We start from the raw sequence: 20288 nt of genomic DNA, 5'->3' as shown, positions 1-20288 counted from the left end.
TGACATGATAGTATATGTAGAAAACCCCAAAGACTCCATCAAAAATTTACTAGACTTAATAAATAAATTTGGCAAAGTAGCAGGATACAAAATTAACGTCAAGAAATCGATGGCATTCTTATACACCAATGATGAACTCACAGAAAGAGAAACTAAAAACACAATCCCATTTACCATCACGGCAAAAAAATTAAGATACCTAGGAATAAATTTAACCAACGAAATAAAGGACCTATTGGCAGAAAACTATAGGTCATTGAAAAAAGAAATAGAGGAAGATATAAAAAAGTGGAAGCACATATCTTGTTCATGGATTGGAAGAATTAACATCATTAAAATGTCCATACTACCCAAAGCAATCTATAGATTCAATGCAATCCCCATCAAAATACCAACGACATACTTCACAGAACTAGAATACTTCAAAAGTTCATATGGAACCAATAAAGACCTCTAATAGCCACAGCAATCTTGAAAAAGAAGAACAAAGTAGGAGGGATCACATTACCAGATTTCAGGTTATACTACAAAGCCACTGCAATCAAAACAGCCTGGTACTGGCATAAGAACAGGCATATAGACCAGTGGAACAGAACAGAGAACCCAGAAATGGACCCAAGGCAATATGCTCAATTGCTATTTGACAAAGGTGGCAAGAGCATACAGTGGAGTAAAGACAGCCTCTTTAATAAATGGTGTTGGGAAATTGGACAGCTACATGCAAAAACACGAGACTAGACCATCAACTTACACCATACACAAGAATAAACTCAAAATAGATAAAACACTTAAATGTGACTCATGAATCCATAAAAATCCTAGAAGAAACTGTAGGCAACAAAATTTCAGACATCATATGCAGCAGAATTTTCACTGATACATCACCTAAGGCAACAGAAACAAGGAGAAAATGAACACATGGGACTACATCAAACTCAAAAGCTTCTGCACAACGAAAGATACAATAATCAAAATGGAAAGGCAACCCACTGTATGGGAGAGCATAATTGCCAATGATACATCAGATAAGGGCTTAATTTCCAATGTATAGAGAGTGCTCATACAACTCAACAAAAGAAAGACAAAGAACCCAATTAAAAAATGGGCAGAGGAACTAAATAGACACCTCTCCAAACAGGACATACAAATGGCTAAGAGACATATGAAGAAATGCTCAACATCACTAATCATCAGAGAGATGCAAATTAAAACAGTAGTGAGGTATCACCTCACACCTGTCACAATGGCCACCATCAACAAATCATGAAACAACAAATGTTGGCGAGGGTGTGGAGAAAAGGGGACTCTAATACACTGCTGGTGGGAATGCAGACTGGTGCAGCCGCTATGGAAAACAATATGGTGTTACCTCAAAAAATTAAAAATTGAACTTCCATTTGATCCAGTGATCCCACTTCTAGGAATATACCCTAAGAAGCCTGAAACACCAGTCAGAAAGAATATATGTACCCCCATGTTCATAGCAGCACTATTTGTAATAGCTAAGATCTGGAAACAGCCCAAATGTCCATCAGTAGATGAATGGATAAAAAAGCCGTGGTACATGTACACAATGGAGTACTATGCAGCTATGAGAAAGAAAGATCTCTTATCCTTTAAGACGACATGGAGGGACCTGGAAAGTATTTTCCTAAGCAAAACAAGCCAAACAGAGAAAAACAAGTATCATATGATCTCACTTATTTGTGGAATATAATGAACATAACAGTCTGAGGAATGGGGTATCCCCAGAGACATGGAAGTGGGGTACAGACTGACAATCCCCAGAGGAGGGGGGGTGGGGAGAGATCAACCACAGAACTTATATGCATGTGTGCATGAACAGTGGACATGGACAACAAAGCTGTGGACAGGGTGGGGAGGGAGAGGAAGGGGGGAATCAGTGGGGGGAAAAGGGAGAAACACCTTTAACAAAAATAAATTAATTAATTAAAAAAAATAAAATCCTGTGTGATACACGCAAAATAAATAAATAAATAAAATGGAAGTCTTTTCCGTGCTTTTACTGAGAAATATTGACCTCAAACTCAGTTGTCACTGCTTCACATGTCATCCACTTGGAATGGAGATTTCATTTCCGTTTAGATTCCCAGGCCTGCGTGGGACTGTTGGTGAAAGCAAAGCCTCCGGCCGTGGAAGCCAGCAGAGCCAGCAGTGGGAAGCATCAGAGCTTCCATGCGAAGGGCTCAGGGAAGGTGTCCACACACTTGCCATGTAACTGATTATTTTTAGGGAGATAAAATGACTCTTGATGAATAAACTATTGCTACACACTGCAGTAGGAATGAATCTCAAAATAATTAGCCTGAGTGGAGGAAGCAACATTCCTCCAAAAAGTACATACTGTATGATTCTATTGACATAAAATTGTAGAAAATACAAACTAATTTATAGTGGCAACGAGCATATTAATGGTTCCCTGGTAGGGATAAGAGGTTGGAGAGAGGCTCAGGAAGGAGGAATTACAAAGGGGCACAGGAAATTTTGGTGCAATGAATAGTTTTATTATTTTGTTTGTGAAATTGCTCAGCGTAAATGTATAATGACATTGTTGGACATTAGTGTGGTGTGTGTGTGTGTGTGTGTGTGTGTGTGCGCACGCATGTGTGTATTTACAGTTGCCTGAAACCAGGCAAATGGTAGGCAAGGGACAGTGAATAGAAAGAGGAAGATAGAAGAAAGTCTTGGAGAGCAGACAAGACCAGGGAACCTCCCGAGGATTCCGTCAAAGCTACAACCCAGAATGGGGATGGGGGCTGGTCGGGCTGAGCAATGCTCTGCAAACCTTACTTTGCACATAAGTGCCCTGGCGCTCTTGTTCACACGCAGATTCTGGGTTAGTAGGGCCAATCTGGGGTCCGCCTCTCTCCCAAGCTTTCAGTTGGGGCTGGTCTTTCAGCCAGCCTTTGAGTAGCAAGGGCTAGAATATTCGTGGTCAACTTTGGTTCTGTATCAGAATCACTGGAGAGGTTAAAATAAATGATTAAATAAATAAATACCTTTTAAAAAAAACAAAACAAAAACCTGATACTGGATCTCACCTCTACTCCCCAAAGGTTCTGATTTAATTGATCTTGAGTTCAGTCCAGGAATCAGGAGTTTTTAAATCTATCCAGATGATTCTAATGTGCAGCCCAGGTTGATAACGACTCCGGACAGAGTGATAGTCTTGTCAGGGAACGAGGAGGAAGGAGGACAGGGATGGCAAGTAGGACCTGGGCCAGAGAAATGTAATGACTATGTCCCCAGTCAGAACCCAATGGGACCCTGTTTCACACACGCAAATTTACCTGAAAGAAGTTTATTCCTGGCCGGTTCTGCCTGTGTTAAAGATGCTGTTGTTTCCACACCCTGGGAATACGTTTCAGACTGATTACTGAGCAGGAAGTGGGTGGCATGGCCGTCCTCAGGTTAGAGCCACATGGACGAAAAGTCATTGTAGTGGAGGAAGCTGAGCAGAGAGGCTGGTTGGGCACCTCCTTCCCAATACACCCACCACACTGTCCTCTTCAAAAAGACACCCCCAGCCTCTCTTTTCCCATCAGCCATGGGCCACAAACCAGAAATGACAGACAATGCTGTGGTCTTCTAATCTGCCCCAAACTTGTTTAAAAGTAATTTTCAAATAGGTTGAAAATTATTTTTGATCTAGTTACAGAATTGTATCTGCCTCATGGAATTCTAATCCCGAAAATACTGATGCACCAGAACCCTGAAATGTTAAATGAGACATGTCTATTTAATTGTGCTGTTTGGAACTTAAAGAGCCAGAGTTTGCCCACATTTTGCTGATAACTGTCATCATTTTCAGACTGACCTTGGCTACTGATTAGGTTCACCATTGCTAAAATTACATATTGGAAAATAAATTATCTTCAGCAAAACAAAACACTTTTTTTTATTTAGTTGATTAAATTGCAGTTATGATCAAAACAAACTTCACATACATGAATACAGTCTGGTTTGAGGATGCTCATTGTGTCTGACTTCTGATGCAGAGGATGCTGTGTACCTGGACAATGATAAAGAAAGAGAAGAGTATGTCCTGAATGACGTCGGGGTTATTTTTCATGGAAACGCCAGTAACGTCAAGACTAGAAGCTGGAGCTATGGTCAGGTGAGCCATTTAAAATTTGTCACTGTCAAGGACATTTTGCTTAATATTTTTGTCACATGTATCACTGCAGGGTGCCATATGTCAATATTAGACAAGCATAACTTCCTGCTTTCCAGGATCTGAGACTCCAAGACAGAGAGCCCAGGAGTAGAGATTTAGAAAGACAACTGCATAATTTATCAGCTAAAATCAGTACCTTAGGTTGTGACAATGTTGCAGAGATCAGAGGCTGTGGAAAACGTGGCATTTTGCTGAGAAGCACTGTGGCGTCTTAGTGCAGGGAAATCTCAGCTCAGACTGTGCTCTGCAACCTGGGATGGGCTGAGCTTTTCTTTTCTTACAAGGAAAGGTGTTTTGATAATGATGCAAAGGATATTGCAAGGTTTGTACCCAACTCAAAGAAATAATCATTTTTAAGTGTTAGTATAAGATACAGCCAGTTAGAAAAGAATGTTACCATGTCGTCACAGGAGGGTCCACTGAGCTTTTACCTAAAGATATTGTATCAGCTGCAACCTCAAGTAACCTTCAGATGTAAAATATCTTAAATGGGTTTCATTTAAGACATTGAATAATTCGAACTATTTCAGATTGGTATCTTTAACAATGGAGAAAATTGATGATATTTTACTGTATTTCCATAAATGAATGCATGTCCTAGGACTCAGAAACCATCTTTCATCAGCAGCAGGAGAGGGGGTGAGCATGTCCTCTCCCACAGGGTTTGGCTGAGATGATGGGAATGGGCACCATTCTGGTGCCCAGGGCGGACAGCTCATGGAATCTGGCCTCACCAGGTTGCAGGATAGCTTCTTGGCTTCTTGATGCCTTGTTCTGACTTCCACAGGGGCTCTCCCTTCATCCTTCACCCATGCTCCAGACTCACCAATGGACCTGTGTCATCACTGACTCGTGTCCACCTGGCTTTGAAAATCACATGCCCAGGGCTCAGGCTAATGACCTAAGTTCTCTTGCCCTGCTTTGGATACATGCCTGGCTGCCTGGTTAGAAGCCCGCCCCTTCCCAAGTGACATACAGCTTTTGACTGCTGCCTGTTGTCTGGTGTCCTTGCTCTGCGTCTCTGATTCCTAACGTCTCGGTGTGATTCTTTCTGTGTTCCCAACGTGACAATATAAAGAGCGCTAATAAGGAAAAAGTCAGCATGGCAGGTAGCAGAAAGAACTGGAAAAGGGTCCACCTTGGTCAGAATGCCTTTGGCATTCACAGCTACTGTCTGTCTCTACTGTCATTCAGAGTGCGCTGATTTAGGTCCTTTGGCATAAAGAACCAACGAACCCAGTAGTTTGCAGGGTTGCAGAGAAACAACTAGTTCTATGATTATTCTTTTACCTCTCCAGTTCACTGATATCATGTCCCACAGACACAACTGAGAGATGCTGATAAAATGATGAGTTCTTTAGCCAGGCCGGTGTGGCTCAGTGGCTGAACATCGACCCATGCACCAAGAAGTTGTCAGTTCGATTCACAGTCAGGACACATGTCCAGGTTGTGGGCCTGATTCCCCGTGGGGGACATGCAGGAGATGGCCAGTCGATGTTCTCTCTCATCAATGTTTCTATCTCTCTCCCCCTCTTCCTTCCTCTCTCTCTAAAAATCAATTTAAACATTTTTTTAAGAAAAAGAAAAAATAATGAGTTCTTTATATGCCTGAAGACCAAGTGCAATTACCCAGTATTGCATGCATCACACCCATTTAGGTACATGCAGCATTGGGATTCTCACTGGATTTAGTAAGGAATTACACGGTAACTAGCCATTAAGATTGCGGTTTCTGTCACAAGTGCGTGCGTGGATCATTGCGAGACTTCCACACTCAGGAACATTCCTGCACAGTGAGGCACAGTACAGGCGAAGCCTTCTGTTTTGTCATTTTGCTACTTTGTCTTTATTCCTTTTTAAGAAAATGCTAGTGTTGCAAATGGCTAGCTGTTCTCTCTGAGGAGATCGAACTGCCTACTAGGTTGTTCCCTCCATAACGTAGTCTACTTTGTCCGCCTCTCTTCGAGCCCACCTTGTCTGAGAGGGAAGGTCTCAGACAGACAGACAGTCACTACACAAGGTCTTCTGCTATTTCCCGTGCAAGGTGGATAAATGAGCCATTTATTTTCTAGATGTACAAGGCCTCCTGTTACTTTTGAGGTCTCGAGACTTTGGCCTGACTTTGGTAAATTGTTTATTCCTTTGCCTGGGGCACTGGAACCAATATGTTAGAGAGAGCCTCCCAATTAACTGGTACAATTTTCTGAAGAACTTCAAGTCAGTTCATATGATCCTTAAGTGCATCGGTTCTCTAGTAGTTGTTTCTATTTCTAGCTTGTTAAGTTCTTATTTATTTTACTGAGAAATAATAGAGGACATCTCGGTCTTGCACTCTAGTATGAAATATCAAGTATAAAAGATTGTGAGCAATTATCATATAGGAATACACATTTCTAAACAAGCGACTGTGGTTTTATTTTCTTTTTTGCTAGAGTATCTTGCTTGCAGAGTGGACATTAAGTAGTTTCTCATCTCCCCCCCTCCCCCCATAGTTTGAGAATGGCATCCTGGACGCTTGCCTGCATTTGATGGACAAAGCACAGATGGACCTTTCGGGCAGAGGGAATCCCGTCAAAGTCAGCCGCGTTGGGTCTGCAATGGTAAGCAGCCGCTACTGACCACTAAAATCAGGTACACATCATTTGCCTCAGTGTAGATGCCAGTTCATTAAGGGTTATTGAAATGGTGACTTAAACTTCATAAACATTTATCTGTAATAGTCTGGAATTCCCTGAACTTGTCATGTGCTATAAAATAAAATTCTTGTCATCAGTACTGCATGTTTCTTTGGATTCAGACAAATAGTGATCAATGACATGATACTATAGACCACTTGTTGTTAAAAATCTCATGCCAAACCCTGGCCGGTTTGGCTCAGCAGTTGGAGCATCGGCCTGCGGACCAGAGAGTCCCGGGTTCGTTTCCCGCTAGGGGCACATACCAAAAAAAAAAAAAAATCTCTTGCCAAGGGACTGAAGAGTAACCGTGACAAAAGGTCAGTGACTATAATCAATTAACCAACCAAACAAACATACATCAAAGAGCACCAAACAATGTACAAGAGATAGCTTTTCACATGCACAATGAATAAAGAGATAAATGACTCTATCCAATCCTATCTTCTAGTACAATAATACCTCACCATAGGGCTTTATTGTTTATAAAATGGGTTTTGATTCTTCATAGCAACCACATGAGATATACAGGGTGGGTGATGCTCACACCGCTTTACAAGTTAGGAGACAGTGTGATGACAGGTTGTTAGAGACAACGCTTCCCCTGGACTCCAGGTCTGCTGACCCAGATCTAGACGTTTTCTACCTCCCATACCCATACTGCTCTCTGTAGGAGACCCAGAAGCATCCTGAGGATGCAGCAATCCTGCAATGGACAGCTTCCTGGGAGAGGAAACAATTCCCATGAGGGGGAGGTGGGGTCCAGAAGTGGAGGCGAAGTGAACGCTATGCCCGGGTCCTGCGACGTCTTAGGCTGGACTGATGTGCATAGATCCTGCCCTTGGTGCACAACAGCATATCAAGGCGGATTCAGGGGCAGAGTATTCCTGAAGGTACATTAAACTGGGTGCTATTTCATTCTATTAAAGACTAAGCAAAAAAAAAAAATTTGTATCACCAATTTTCTTAAGTTTTTTTAAAAAAAAGTCTCTCTTTGGAAAGATTTTGAGTTTGGCTTGAGCTCAATAAAATCAATATTGGCCAATCAATCAATATTAGACCAAGAAATATAATAAAATATAATTTCTGGCTAGCTCATAAGAAGGGTTGTTTTTATTTTATTAATAACTAAGCTACCTGTAACTTTATGGAATAGTGGAGCTGAAAAAGAGGAGGTAAAAACACGTCTACATGCAGTTTCGTTTTCTGTTGTTAGTTTACATGAGACAGTCACTTCTAAAGAACCCAGGAATTTCTTTACAAGAACTATTTGTAACCTCAGGCACTAGACCTACAGTTGATCACTGTTTTTCCTGTTGCGAAGACCAGATTTCCCTTTTTGTTCTCCTGTGAAGTCACCGTGACAGGCTTGCAGGGAGGAAGGAATAACATCTAGCTGTAGTAGAATATAAATTAATTCCTTCTTAGCATTCTAAAGTGGCATGCTCACCCACGGAGCTCACTCACGCCTTGTGTGTATGTTTACTAGTCCAGACCCCGCTGCCGACCACGGCCACCGCGCGAGGGAAGCCACCCGGAGCAGCTAACCTCCTGCGTCCCATAGTGGCAGCTGGCCAGTGGAGGCTGTTACATTTTGAATTAAACACATAATCCTAATATAAATTGCCTTGAAATTCTGTTAATCATAAAAAGTTTATAAAGTTCTAATCTTGAAAATCTATAACGTTATTACAAGATTTAGAACGAAACAATCTGGGGGATGGTTTGGTTTGCTTTGCTTTGCTTTGTTTTTGGAGGGGCAGGCTCTGGGTGTGAGGGGCAATTACTCTGTTTTTACACCACCATTGTTTACATACACAAAATGCATGTTTGATAGTTTTCAAATTTCTTTCATAACTACTATCCCCTTTCATCTTTAAAAGAACTCTGTGAATGTTTCCAAAATTATTCAGTTATAATGAATTTAGAAAATAAATACTGAGCCTCCAAAATCAATAAAAATGGTGACACTTTCTAAAAAAATTAACTGTTGCCCTGGCTGGTGTGGCTCAGTTGGTTGAATGTCATCCTGTGCACTGAAAGGTCACCAGTCTGCTTCTGGGTCAGGGCACATGGCCAGGTTGTAGGTTCAATCTCTGGTCGGGGTGTATGTAATCAATGATTCTCTCTCAGATCAATGTTTCTCTCTGCCCCCCCTAAAATCAATAGAAATGTATTTGAAAAAATAAAAATAGTAAAAAAATAAAAATAAGCCCTGGCCAGTGTGGTTCAGTAATTAGAGCATTGGCCTGTGCACCTAAGGGTCTCAGGTTTGCTTCCTGTCAAGAGCATGTACCTGGGTTGCAGGTTTGATCCCCACTGTCAGGGTGCATACAGGAGGTAACCAATCAATGTGTCTTTCTCACATTGATGTTTCTCTCTCTCTCTCCCTCTCCCTCTCTCTCTCTCTCTCTCTCTCTCTCTCTCTCTCCTTCCCTTCCACTCTCTCTTAAAAAATCAATGGAAAACTATCCTCAGGTGAGGATTAACGAAAGAAAAAAATCAGCTGTTTTCTGATGATTTGGGCAGTTCTTTCGCTGTTAACAAATATTAGAAATTTGTCATGAAATTGCTGAGTGAAGTTAAGCAAAGACTGAAAGAAAAGAAAAAACAGAACAAAAAAACTCTCCAATTCTCAACTAGAGATTTGCGTCAAAATATGAGAAGAGGATTTCGAGGGCCCAGAAGGAGGTTGCAGGCCCAGCCCGGCGGAGGCAGACGGGCCCGTGTGCGTTTCCAGGGGGCTGGCCAGTCCACTAGAGGAACAGAGGCTGTTACGGGCTGTTTGGGGGGTTCTTCTCTACCACCCCAGCCTGGTCACTGAGGCTGGAAATTTCTTTCATGGGATACAGGTCCTGGAACAGAGATAGAGGCGATGCAGAAATGTTCTCAGAAGGGTAACACGTGATTTCACTTCATGCCGAAGTCAAAGTGACCGGAGGAAGACACTCCTGGGGTCAGTTGTTGCAGGAAGGAGTGGAGACGGCAGCCGGGCCCTGGCTGGGCACCTGCAAAGGGTGAAGGGGAACAAAGGACAGAAGCAGAAGCCCGGGGTCCCAAAGACAAGTTGGTTTACGGTGGTCACAGCAAAGTCTAGCACTGAATGTGGGCAAGGGATTTGCAGGACATAGGTGGGCGCCTGATGCTAAATGAGCACTGACAGCAACTCAGGTTGTGCAACTTTCCAGCGATAAAAAATAACTCTATAAATCTGGATTTGAAGTGCAAACGTTCATTCCTGTCCGGTGTCTATGACCTGGGATAGCTCTTTGTCGTGGGGCTGTCCTGTCCACTGCAGGATATTTAGCTTCTGTTAAAGAAATGCCAGTAGCACCCCCCACCCACTGTGACAATAAAACTGTCTTCAGATATTGGGATCAAAATCAGCCCAGCGAGGACCACAGAGGAAAGCCCTCTGGGCTGCATTTCCCTGCCTGTGCGATGGCCATGTCCGCGCTTCTTGCCTGCACAGGGGATCTTTCTACCTCATTCAAAACCTGCTGGTTTTCCTTCTGCCACTGAAGAAAAACTGGAGGCGGCGTTGATCCGGCCACGTCAGACTGGGCTTGTCAGTGCTGCCTCGGCCACTGTCAATGTGACCCAGGAAACTTCCTCCCTTACTCAAACCACACTTGTTATTCCCAGTGGCAGCAAAAATACCCTTTTATTCTTCAAAATGATGCTCTTCTTTCTTCTATTTCTCCCTTTATAAATTCAGGACCTTATTTGGTCCTTATTTTAAGTTGTGTTCACATCACTTCCTTTGATATGAACATAGGAAAAACGTATGACAATTTGAATAGCCTTGGGCTAGTGGATTCTCCCAGGAGAAAGTCTAAAACTTCTGTAATTTCATTGTCTTGAGATTGGGCCTGGGATGTTACACCCTTATATAAGCTACCTTTTATTTAGGCCTTTCTACATACTGAGTGATACGTCTTACCACAGCTACACTGCAGATCAATGCAAGAGAGAAAATTTTTAAAAAGAGAAAATTATAATAATGAAGAAACTTGCCAAGAGTTATACTTTTTCTTTTAAATTACGTTGCTTGGTTGCCATTTTCCTTGTCCTCATAACTGTGACAGTACCCACAGGGCAATTGCCAGGAAATGAGCCAGGACAGGTTTAGAGAGATGCTTTGTGCCACCTGAAAACGTATCTCACTGGCAGGGCACTAGCCAAGCTTCCTTCGTTGGCCCTGGATCACTGTGAAGAACACACATGGAACTGGACATTGTCCTTGATCTCAGATATTACCTCAGAGGGCCATTACCAACACATTAGTACCAGTGACATGATTAGTACATCAAATTAAGTAGCTGTTTCCTTGAAAAAAGGGACCCAAGGAAATGGGGTTCAGAGACAGGTAAATTTTGAAATAGGGGAATACATGAAGAAAGGTGTAAATCAGAGAATTCTTAATAGCCAGGGGCACTGGGACCCTGGGGGAAAAGTTTCTAAAGAGAATTAGGCACTAAATATGATTTGATGGTGCTATTGGTGATGGTGGTTGTGGTGGTAGTGATGGTTGTGGCAGTGATGGTGGTGGTGATGGTGGTTGTGGTGGTGATGGTGGTGGTGGTGATGGTGGTGGTAGTGATGGTGGTGGTAGTAGTCATGGTGGTGATGGTGGTTGTGGTGGTAGTGATGGTTGTGGCAGTGATGGTGGTGGTGATGGTGGTTGTGGTGGTGGTAGTAGTGATGGTGGTGATTATGGTGGTGGTGATGGTGGTGGTAGTGATGGTGGTGGTAGTGATGGTGGTGGTAGTAGTCATGGTGGTGATGGTGGTGGTGGTGGTGGTGGTGGTGATAGTGGTGGTAGTGATGGTGGTGGTAGTAGTCATGGTGGTGGTGGTGATGGTGGTGGCAGCAGTGATGGTAGTTTTGGTGGTGCTGATGGTGGTGATGGTGGTGGTGGTGATGGTAGTGGCAGTGGTGGCGGTGGTGGTGGTGGTGGAGGTGATGATGGTAATGGTGATGGTTTTGATGGTGGTGGTGGCAGTGATGGTAGTTGTGGTGGTGGTGATGGTGATAGTGATGGCGGTGGTGGTGGTGGTGGTGATAATGGTGGTGTTATTGGTGGTGGTGATAGTGATGGTGGTGATGGCGGTGGTGGTGGTGGTGATGGTGGTGGTGGTGGTGATAATGGTGGTGTTATTGGTGGTGGTGATAGTGATGGTGGTGATGGCGGTGGTGGTGATTGCTGTAATGATGCTGATGGTAGTAAACACTCAATATTAACTCACTCATTTGACATTTATTGAGACTCTACCTGTCTAAGTACTGAGGTATAATTGAGAACAAAACATAGTTTCTTCCTTCAGAGCTTAGAGTCTAACAGAGAAGACTGACAGGTAAGTAGAGAATTTCTATACAGTATGGCAAATTCTCTGAAGAAAGAAACATATGGGAAAGCAAATCTCTCAAGCTTTGCTCAGAGTTTTCCCAGAAATAAATACTGGATTACCAAGTGTTGGGATATGGCTACAGGGGTAGAAGAATGGCTGACAAGGGCCCACTGCAATCATGAAACATGCTGTTCTTCATGGAAGCCTTTTTCCGCGATGGAAATTGTGCCCAAAGAGCCGGTCACCAAAAGCACTACAAGAAAATGCAGACTGGGGCAATCTGCTCCTCTGGGGGCTTATTTGATTTAATTATGATAATTTTTAAGAAGTGACATTATTGAGAAATTTTGGAAAGAGGGAAAAGAGAAAAAACATGGCAATATAGTTACATATTTTAAAATTTCAACCTTTACACTATTGCTAGCCTGGACTTTCCTGTGTCCCTTGAGGTGTACACGTTTATTCTTAACCCTGGTCTTTTGCTAATACCGAGTCACAGTACATCATTAATCCCCATTAATACCTGTTCTGACTGTGCCTTTTGGAAACTAACTCAGGATCAAACTTTTTTAACCAATCGATGTTCAGTGAACTCTTTAATGTTTTTTAAAAAAACACCTCAAACTCCAGCTAGTAAATCAAATTGACCACAACTGGCAGTAGGTCCTGAGGTGTCCTGGGGCCCAGGACAAGATGAATGACTGGAGACTTTGAGATAAAATGGACTTCAGGGCTTCTGGTTCCTAAGCATGTGCGCGCTCATAAACAAATGGAAAATAAAGTTATTTTTCACTTTGTCCATCTTTATTCCCCTTCTCATTGTCTCCACATTTAGAAAGTTATTTTTTTCTTTCCGTGCATGAAAAAAAAAAAAGTAATGCCTTCATGCTTTTGACATTTTGCCAAGCAGCTCCATAAGAGACTTACGACAAAACCATGTTTTTATTTTCCTCCAGGTGTTTACTTGGCATCTTATAGGAAGCTTCACATTCAGCAAATCTCTTCATGCAGCAAACTGTTATGACTATTCATATTGCATTCAAAAATTCAGAAATTTACCCTTCAGTTATCCCAAATGAACTTTAGAGTCAGAAATAAATACATGAAGTCTATTCCTGATCATACAGACCAACAGCAGTACTGCTTCCTGACCATTTTATGTTAAAAGATAATAAAAATTTAAAAGCACTATCCAGCAGTTCCTTTGGGTTATAAGCACCTAAAGCCCCTTTCCTGGAGTGAACCTTCCTGGAGAAATCTGAGGACTGGGTCTTATTTTTGGAAAAAATGAATCTATCACAACAGCACGGCTATGTAATAGTAATTTGCTTCCTGATTTTTGTATCAAAGATTTATATAATTGCCGATCGGAACCCTCGTGATGGTGGCAGTGGTCATCACCACCACCAGATGAGCAGTGCGGCGCCCTGAGTAGGCTCGGTGCCGCCTTCTGAAGGTAACAGCACGACGCCCACTTGCCGTTTGGGAAGAGAGGCAGCGACTGCACAGCCGCATCCTAACTTTGCAGATGCCTAGGAGTTCACATTTCCGGGCTGGTGATCCTGGCCGGATGCAGGCTCCAAGAAAGATTTGAGTCTCATCCAGAGTCTGGGGTTCCAACCCTATCGGCTTTCTTATTTAATTTTATTTTTTAAATGTTTTTATTAATTTTAGAGAGATAGGAAGGAAGACAGAGTTAGAGAGAGAGAGAGAGAGAGAGAGAGAGAGAGAGAGAGAAACATCAATGAGAGAAACATCGATTGGCTGCCTCCTGCATGCCCCCTACTGGAGATCCAGCTTGAAGCCCGGCATGTGCCCTGACCAGGAATTCAAATGCAAACTCAGGGTGCATGGGAGGCAGCTCAACCAACTGAGCCACACGGACCAGGGCTCGGCTTCCTTATTTTAAATGGTTATTTCCTGTCTCCGCCATTCGCGCCCAGCAACATTAGGAGTGCTGTGTCTTACTGTGGGATAGCCGAAGAAGAACAGCCTCTCCTGCTCTTCACAACCTTCAGCTCCATCAGTAGTGGCTCCTAGTGGTGGCAGTTTGGGAGAATCTACTGATTAGGATTAATGAAAAAAATGTTACTGTGGTCCAGCAGAGTAAAATACTAAAATGCCAATTCTAAAAAGATTTTTTGAACCCTTGAAGTTCATGTTTCAAGATATCCCTAAGCTGGGAGGCGTTTCTACAGTTCAGGAAGGAGCCAGGGAATCCAATGATAAAGGGAAGGTTTGAGAAATTATATTCATTCCATAAATCATCAAAGTGCAGATAAAAAGACTGGTCTCCGGACGTTAAATGACTTATACAAGGTCACTGGTAAAACTGGAAATGGATGTCATGTTGCCTGACTCCACTGTTCTATACTCAATATTATATTTCCCTGGATCTGCCCTCCGTCTGTCCTCTCTTCACATCACATGAGCTCCTTCGATACAAATATAACGTTTTATACAAGCCCATCCAATTCAATCCTTCCCTTTTGGGGTGGGGGGAGGGGGGAGAGGGAACAATGAACTGTTCAGACAGCATTTTTCTCTCTTATGGTAAAAGCCAGCAATGTAATGAAGTTTTCACTTGTGGGCAAACAGCTTCGTTTTTCAATTATTAAGGTTACATTTCTTATGCCTGTTCTCCTCATATTTTTGGAGAAAAACAGACATTTATTACAAGTCATCTCTCGAATGTGATAATCATAGTCAATCTAAATGTCTGCTTTCTGTGAATTGCTTCCTGAAATGAGGTTCCAATGCTGCATCTATTTTGAAATCACATGGCCATTCCTAAAACACGGGATGCTCTGAGCACACTCGCCAGGCTGTGCAGCCGGGCTGTTCTGTCTCCTGGGCAGACATCTCCAGGACAGACGGATGGACTCGCAGCAAAGGCAGCACAGCCGTTAGGACTTATGCATGGGTCCCCGTCTCTCCCCTTTCCTTCCCCTCTCTCCTCCCTTGACATCCTTCTTCCCCCTTCTTCCTCGGCTTTTTGCCCCTTTTCATCTATTTATCCACTTCTTTCTTTCAAAACATTGTGGAGGCCTGTACTACACCAGCCCTGCACCGTGCAACAGTGGTATAAAAATAAAAAAAGCAGACATTAGAAAAACGTAAAATCTTGGTATCTGTTTCTCAATCCACATTTGGTTATTTCTCTCTTGATGGTCAATTAGTAAAATATGTTTTGGCCAAATAAGAATGCTCAGTTACTAAGGGAAGCAAGGTTAAGAATCTCTAGTTGTGATGGTTTTCATGAAAGTAACTCTAAGTACCCAGCCCGCCAGACAGGTTACCGAGACATTTGCATAACAGCGGTTGTTTGCTTCACAAGACAGGTTAGGATTAATTCACGCTTTTTAATTAAAGTAAAATTTACATACAGTACAAAGTATGAATATTCATGCAGAATTCAGCTAGTTTTGATTAAGGAAATCACCACCCAAACAAAATATAAACATTACCGTCAGTCCAGAAATTTCCTCGTGCTCCTTCTTATCAACCCGCATCCCCAGGCCCGCAGGCAGCCACTGCTCTGACTTCTCGCCAGAGATTCGGTTACCTGTGTTCCGCTTCAAACAACTGGGTGCACACGTCATGCACAGTTGGGGGCGGCTTCCTTTACCCCGTCAGTTGCTGCACAGGACTTTAATTCATTCTCTTTTTATTGCTGAGCAGTATTTCATTGCCTTCTCGATCACAAACTGTCTATCCTTTTATCTGCTGATGGACATTTGAGACGTTTTCAATTTAGGGCTATTATGGATAAAGCTAGTACGAACATCAGTGTACAAGTTTTTTGTAGACATATGTTTTCATATCTCTGGGGTAAGTTGCTAAAGGTGGCATGTCTAAATCATAGGGTATGTATATGTCTATCTGTATAAGCACCTGCCTTTGTTCCAAAGCCATTGGTCCCTTTTACATTTCAGGCAGCGACACATGAGAGTTCCAGTTTCCCTACGGCTTCATCTAGTCTTGGTGTTTTCAGCTTTCGTAATTTTACCCAGCCTCGTGCGTGTATAGTAGTATCTCAGTGGGATTTTAATTTTCATTTCTGTGACACTGATGACCAGTGACACTGAGCACCTTTTCATGCATTTATTGACTGATCATACATCTTTTTATTGTGGTATAATTTCAAGTCTTTGGCCAATTTGTTATTGGATTGTCTTTTTATTAATGAGTTATAGTTGCTTTCTCTATATTCTTAATACAAGTCCTTTGTCAAATATGTATTTAAGATATTTTCTCCCAGAATACAGCTTGCCATTAAATTTTTTAAATATTGTATTTTAAGGAACAAGATTTTAAATTTTATGAAATTCAATTTTTAAAAAATTAAAGAATTCTTCCTAGGAAATATGTTTTTCCCACAAGGTCATGAAGATATTTTACTATATATTTTTTGAAGTTTTATAATTTTGGCTTTTATGTTTAGGTCTGTGGTCCATCTTGAATTATTATCCCAGGTGGTATGGGATAGGAGTAAAGGTCCCGCCCCCTAGTTTATTCATTTGTTCTGGTACCATTTGTTGAAGAAACTGTTTGAAATTAATTTGTTGAAAAGACTTTTGTTTGTTGAAAAGACTGTCATTTTTCCCCCCATTGACTTGCTTTGGTTTCTTTGTTGAAAATCAAATGAGCATAAAAGTGTGGGTCTATTTCTGGCTCTATTCTGTTCCACTGGTCTAGTTATCTATCCTTATATACTATATTGTCTCAGTTACTGTAGCGTTATAGTACATCTTCAAGCCATTTAGTCCACAAACTTTGTCTTTTTTGATATTGTTTTGGTTATTTTAGAGCCTTTGCATTTCTATATAAATTTGAAAAACAACTTGTCAATTTCAACAGCCTGTCTGTTGGCATTCTGACTGACCCACTTGTCTTGATCTAGTAAAGAAATATTCAAAGGTGGCTTACACCACTTCCACGGATACCATATCCATTCATTCAGCGAAACTTATTTAGCGCCCACTCTGTGCTAGCACTGGGAATACAAAGTCAAAACAGCATGGAACCTTCCTTCCTTCTGGGAATGTATATCTGGTCATGGGAACAGAGGCAATCAATGACCAACACAGGCAACATAACAAATAGGAGGAGGGTGCTGAGCAAAGAATACTATGTGAGCACAGAGAAAAGACTTCCAAATCAAAGAGATAGGTAAAGATCTCCAGAACAAATGGTCTGGGTTTTAAAAAATCAGCAGGCATGCACCAGGTAAGGACAGGGTTTGCATATGGAAGAGCATCCCAGAAAGACAGAATAACACTCCCAGTGGCTCTGAGGTAGAGAGCGGCTTGTTGTGAAGCCCACCACTGTGAAAAGCAAAGGAGATTATAGATGACTTTCCTTTTCTTTGTTTTCTTTGTTATGCGTGTTATGAAAGTCCAAAAATAATCAAAGATGAGGATCCAGGCAAGGAACAAAGAAGAGTTCTGTCTGCCCTAATTCTCCCCTGTGTGTTTGCTGGGAGCCCACTCATGGGACACCTGTCTAGGAGTTCATCTTCAGCTCATCTCCCTACCCATCCTCATCACATCATTTGAAAAATGGCAGAGAAGACATAAGAAACATACCTCATAATTCCCAGACCAATGGGCTTTCAAATTTTACTTTTTGGAACTGTTTTTTCTAAACAAGTATCAATCAAACCTAAATATATAGAAATGAAAAGCAGAGCTGTTGCTTTTGAAGAGAGATGGTACCTGAAGACCCCACCATTCCCATCACTTGGTAATCTCCTTCCCCACCCCCCAGAACAGTGACTTCTGGGGTTCTTTTGCAGAACCCTAGAGTGTCATGAGCCCAGTCTGACATCTCTGTAACTTCACCTACATTTAGATTGATCACCACCAGACTACAGCTGGGAGCTTGTGGTGCACAAAACCTGGAAAGGCTCTTATTCAAGGAAAAACTGTCTCCTTTCCAAAGTTAACTCTCCACGTTTGAAGCGGATTCATGTCACCCCACATTTATAACCAACAGACTTTGATAAACGATTATAGACGAGATTAGATATAAAACTGTATTCTAGAAGCGTTACAGAAATCCCAGCCTTTATGAGAACATAACTTTAAGCAGTGAAGTTCAACTGAATACAGGTTTATAACAGAGAACGGCCATTCCATTATAACCATATAAAACGTGCACACAGGATAAGAAAAGCACCTTTACCTTTAAAAAGAAGCAAAAAAACAAAAAAAAAGTAATTATGCAAAATGTAAATGTGCTATAGGAAATTAGAGAATCAAAAATATGGCATATTTCTTTCCCAGTGTCAAGTTAGAATCGTTGAATCCCCTATGACCAAAATTGAGAAGTCCAGTACTGGTCATGCTTCAAGGCCCTCCCTGTCCTTTGAAATGCACAGGGACCAGGGCTCGTTGATGTGACACCAGCGCCAGGCCCCCGGGTCCGGCAGCTCCCCTGCAGAACCAAGCACAGGCCTGTCCTCCTACGGCCGTCCATCCGAAGGGCCTCCCGCCCAAAGGCACTGCATCTCCTGACTGGCGCCCCCAGTCCGCAGGGTCTGGCTCCGGAATGCTGGGCGCCCCTGGCAGCCTCGGAGCACTGCCTCCGACCCTCCTCAGATGTGAAGGAGCCCGGTTCGGTCCCTCCTGCGGACCTCAGCCTGAAGTCAGAGGCAGCACCTCTCAGGGCCCAGGGGATTCTGACCATTTTCTCCCCAGGGAGATGTTTGGGGGAAATTCTAAACATGTGAAAATTATAAATAATAAAATTATTATATATATTTGTACTATAAGAATTGAACATAATTAGTATCTTGGATTATCTGCTTCTAGTCTTTTTTTTTTTTTTTTTTTTTATGGAAGAAGATAATACTGTCTCTAAAAAGAATTTAAACATTTCAGAAAAAAATTTTTTAAAAAACTTGTCTCTCAAAAATATCCCAAATTTCAGCACCAAGAATAACCATTATTAATGTTTGATGTATAGCATACCAACTAGATATATCGATATTTAAAGAGAAATATAATTTTAAAATCATAGATGATTTTATGCTATAATGCTAGTTTAATTTAAAAGAATTATACTTACTTTATATGGTTTTATTGTCATATTTTGACATATAATAAAATGTACAATTTGACTATTTGATGCACTCATGAAATCGTCACCAAAATGAAAATAATGAACATGTCCATCACGGCCCAGAAGTCTCCTTTGTGACTTCTCCCTTTGATGACTCCTTGCTGTGTCTGCTATCCTCAGGTAAATACCGCTCTGCTTTCTGTCATTAAACATTCATGCAATTTTCTAGATATTTACATGAATGAAAGCTCTTCCTTGGCTTCTTTGATGCCTCTGTATCTCCTTTTGCAAGTCATCCGTGCTATTGTGCGCATCAGTGGTCCATTCCATGTTATGGCTGAGCAGTGATACATTGTACAGAGGAACCATCCATTTACTTGTTCTTGGACATTTGAGTTGTATCCAGTTTGTAAAATAAAGCTAAGAATACTCATGTAGGAATCTTTGTATAAACATGAGCTTTTATTTCTCTTAGATAAATACCTGGGAGTGAGGTGGCTGAGTCACACGGTCAGTGTATGTTTAATGTTTAAGAAACTGGGAACACGGTGGTACCAAATACATTCCCATCGGCGGTGTGAGAGTCCCAGTGTTCACATCTTCCAACACCTGCTAGGATCAGTCTTTTTAATTTGAGACTTTCTAATAGGCGTGTAGCGTTATCTCAAAGGAGTTTTCATTTGCATTTCCTTATGACTGATAATGTTGAGCATCTATTGTTTTGTTTTGTTTTTTGTTAATCCTCACCCAAGGATATTTTTAATTGATTTTTAGAGAGAGTGGAAGGGAGGAAGGGAGGGAGAGAGAGAGAGAGAGAAAGAGAGAGAGAGAGAGAGAGAGAGAGAGAGAGAGAGAGAAACATCGATGTGAAAAAGACACAGTGATTGGCTGGCTCCCTCATGACCAGGGCTGGGATCAAACTTGCAACCCAGGTACATGTGCTTGACCAGAATCAAACCTTCAGTCCTTTGGTCCAGGGGCTAATGCTCCAGCCACTGA

General features: G+C 41.9%; 1 protein-coding gene across 2 annotated transcripts in view; it reads left to right on the top strand.

Moving 5' to 3' along the window:
- Positions 1-20288, top strand: part of F13A1 (coagulation factor XIII A chain) — a 183916-nt gene that overhangs the window by 88428 nt on the left and 75200 nt on the right. For both annotated transcript variants that reach the window (XM_036256890.1, XM_036256889.1), the window contains 2 exons: positions 4020-4138; positions 6691-6798. In XM_036256890.1, coding sequence (XP_036112783.1) covers positions 4020-4138; positions 6691-6798 — 227 coding nt within the window. The remainder of the gene's footprint in view (positions 1-4019; positions 4139-6690; positions 6799-20288) is intronic.

This window comes from Molossus molossus, unplaced genomic scaffold, assembly GCF_014108415.1.
Source record: "Molossus molossus isolate mMolMol1 unplaced genomic scaffold, mMolMol1.p scaffold_m16_p_12, whole genome shotgun sequence".
Lineage (NCBI taxonomy): Eukaryota > Metazoa > Chordata > Mammalia > Chiroptera > Molossidae > Molossus > Molossus molossus.
The sequence above is the reverse complement of the archived record's forward strand: the minus strand, read 5'-3'. Positions and strand labels throughout refer to the sequence as shown.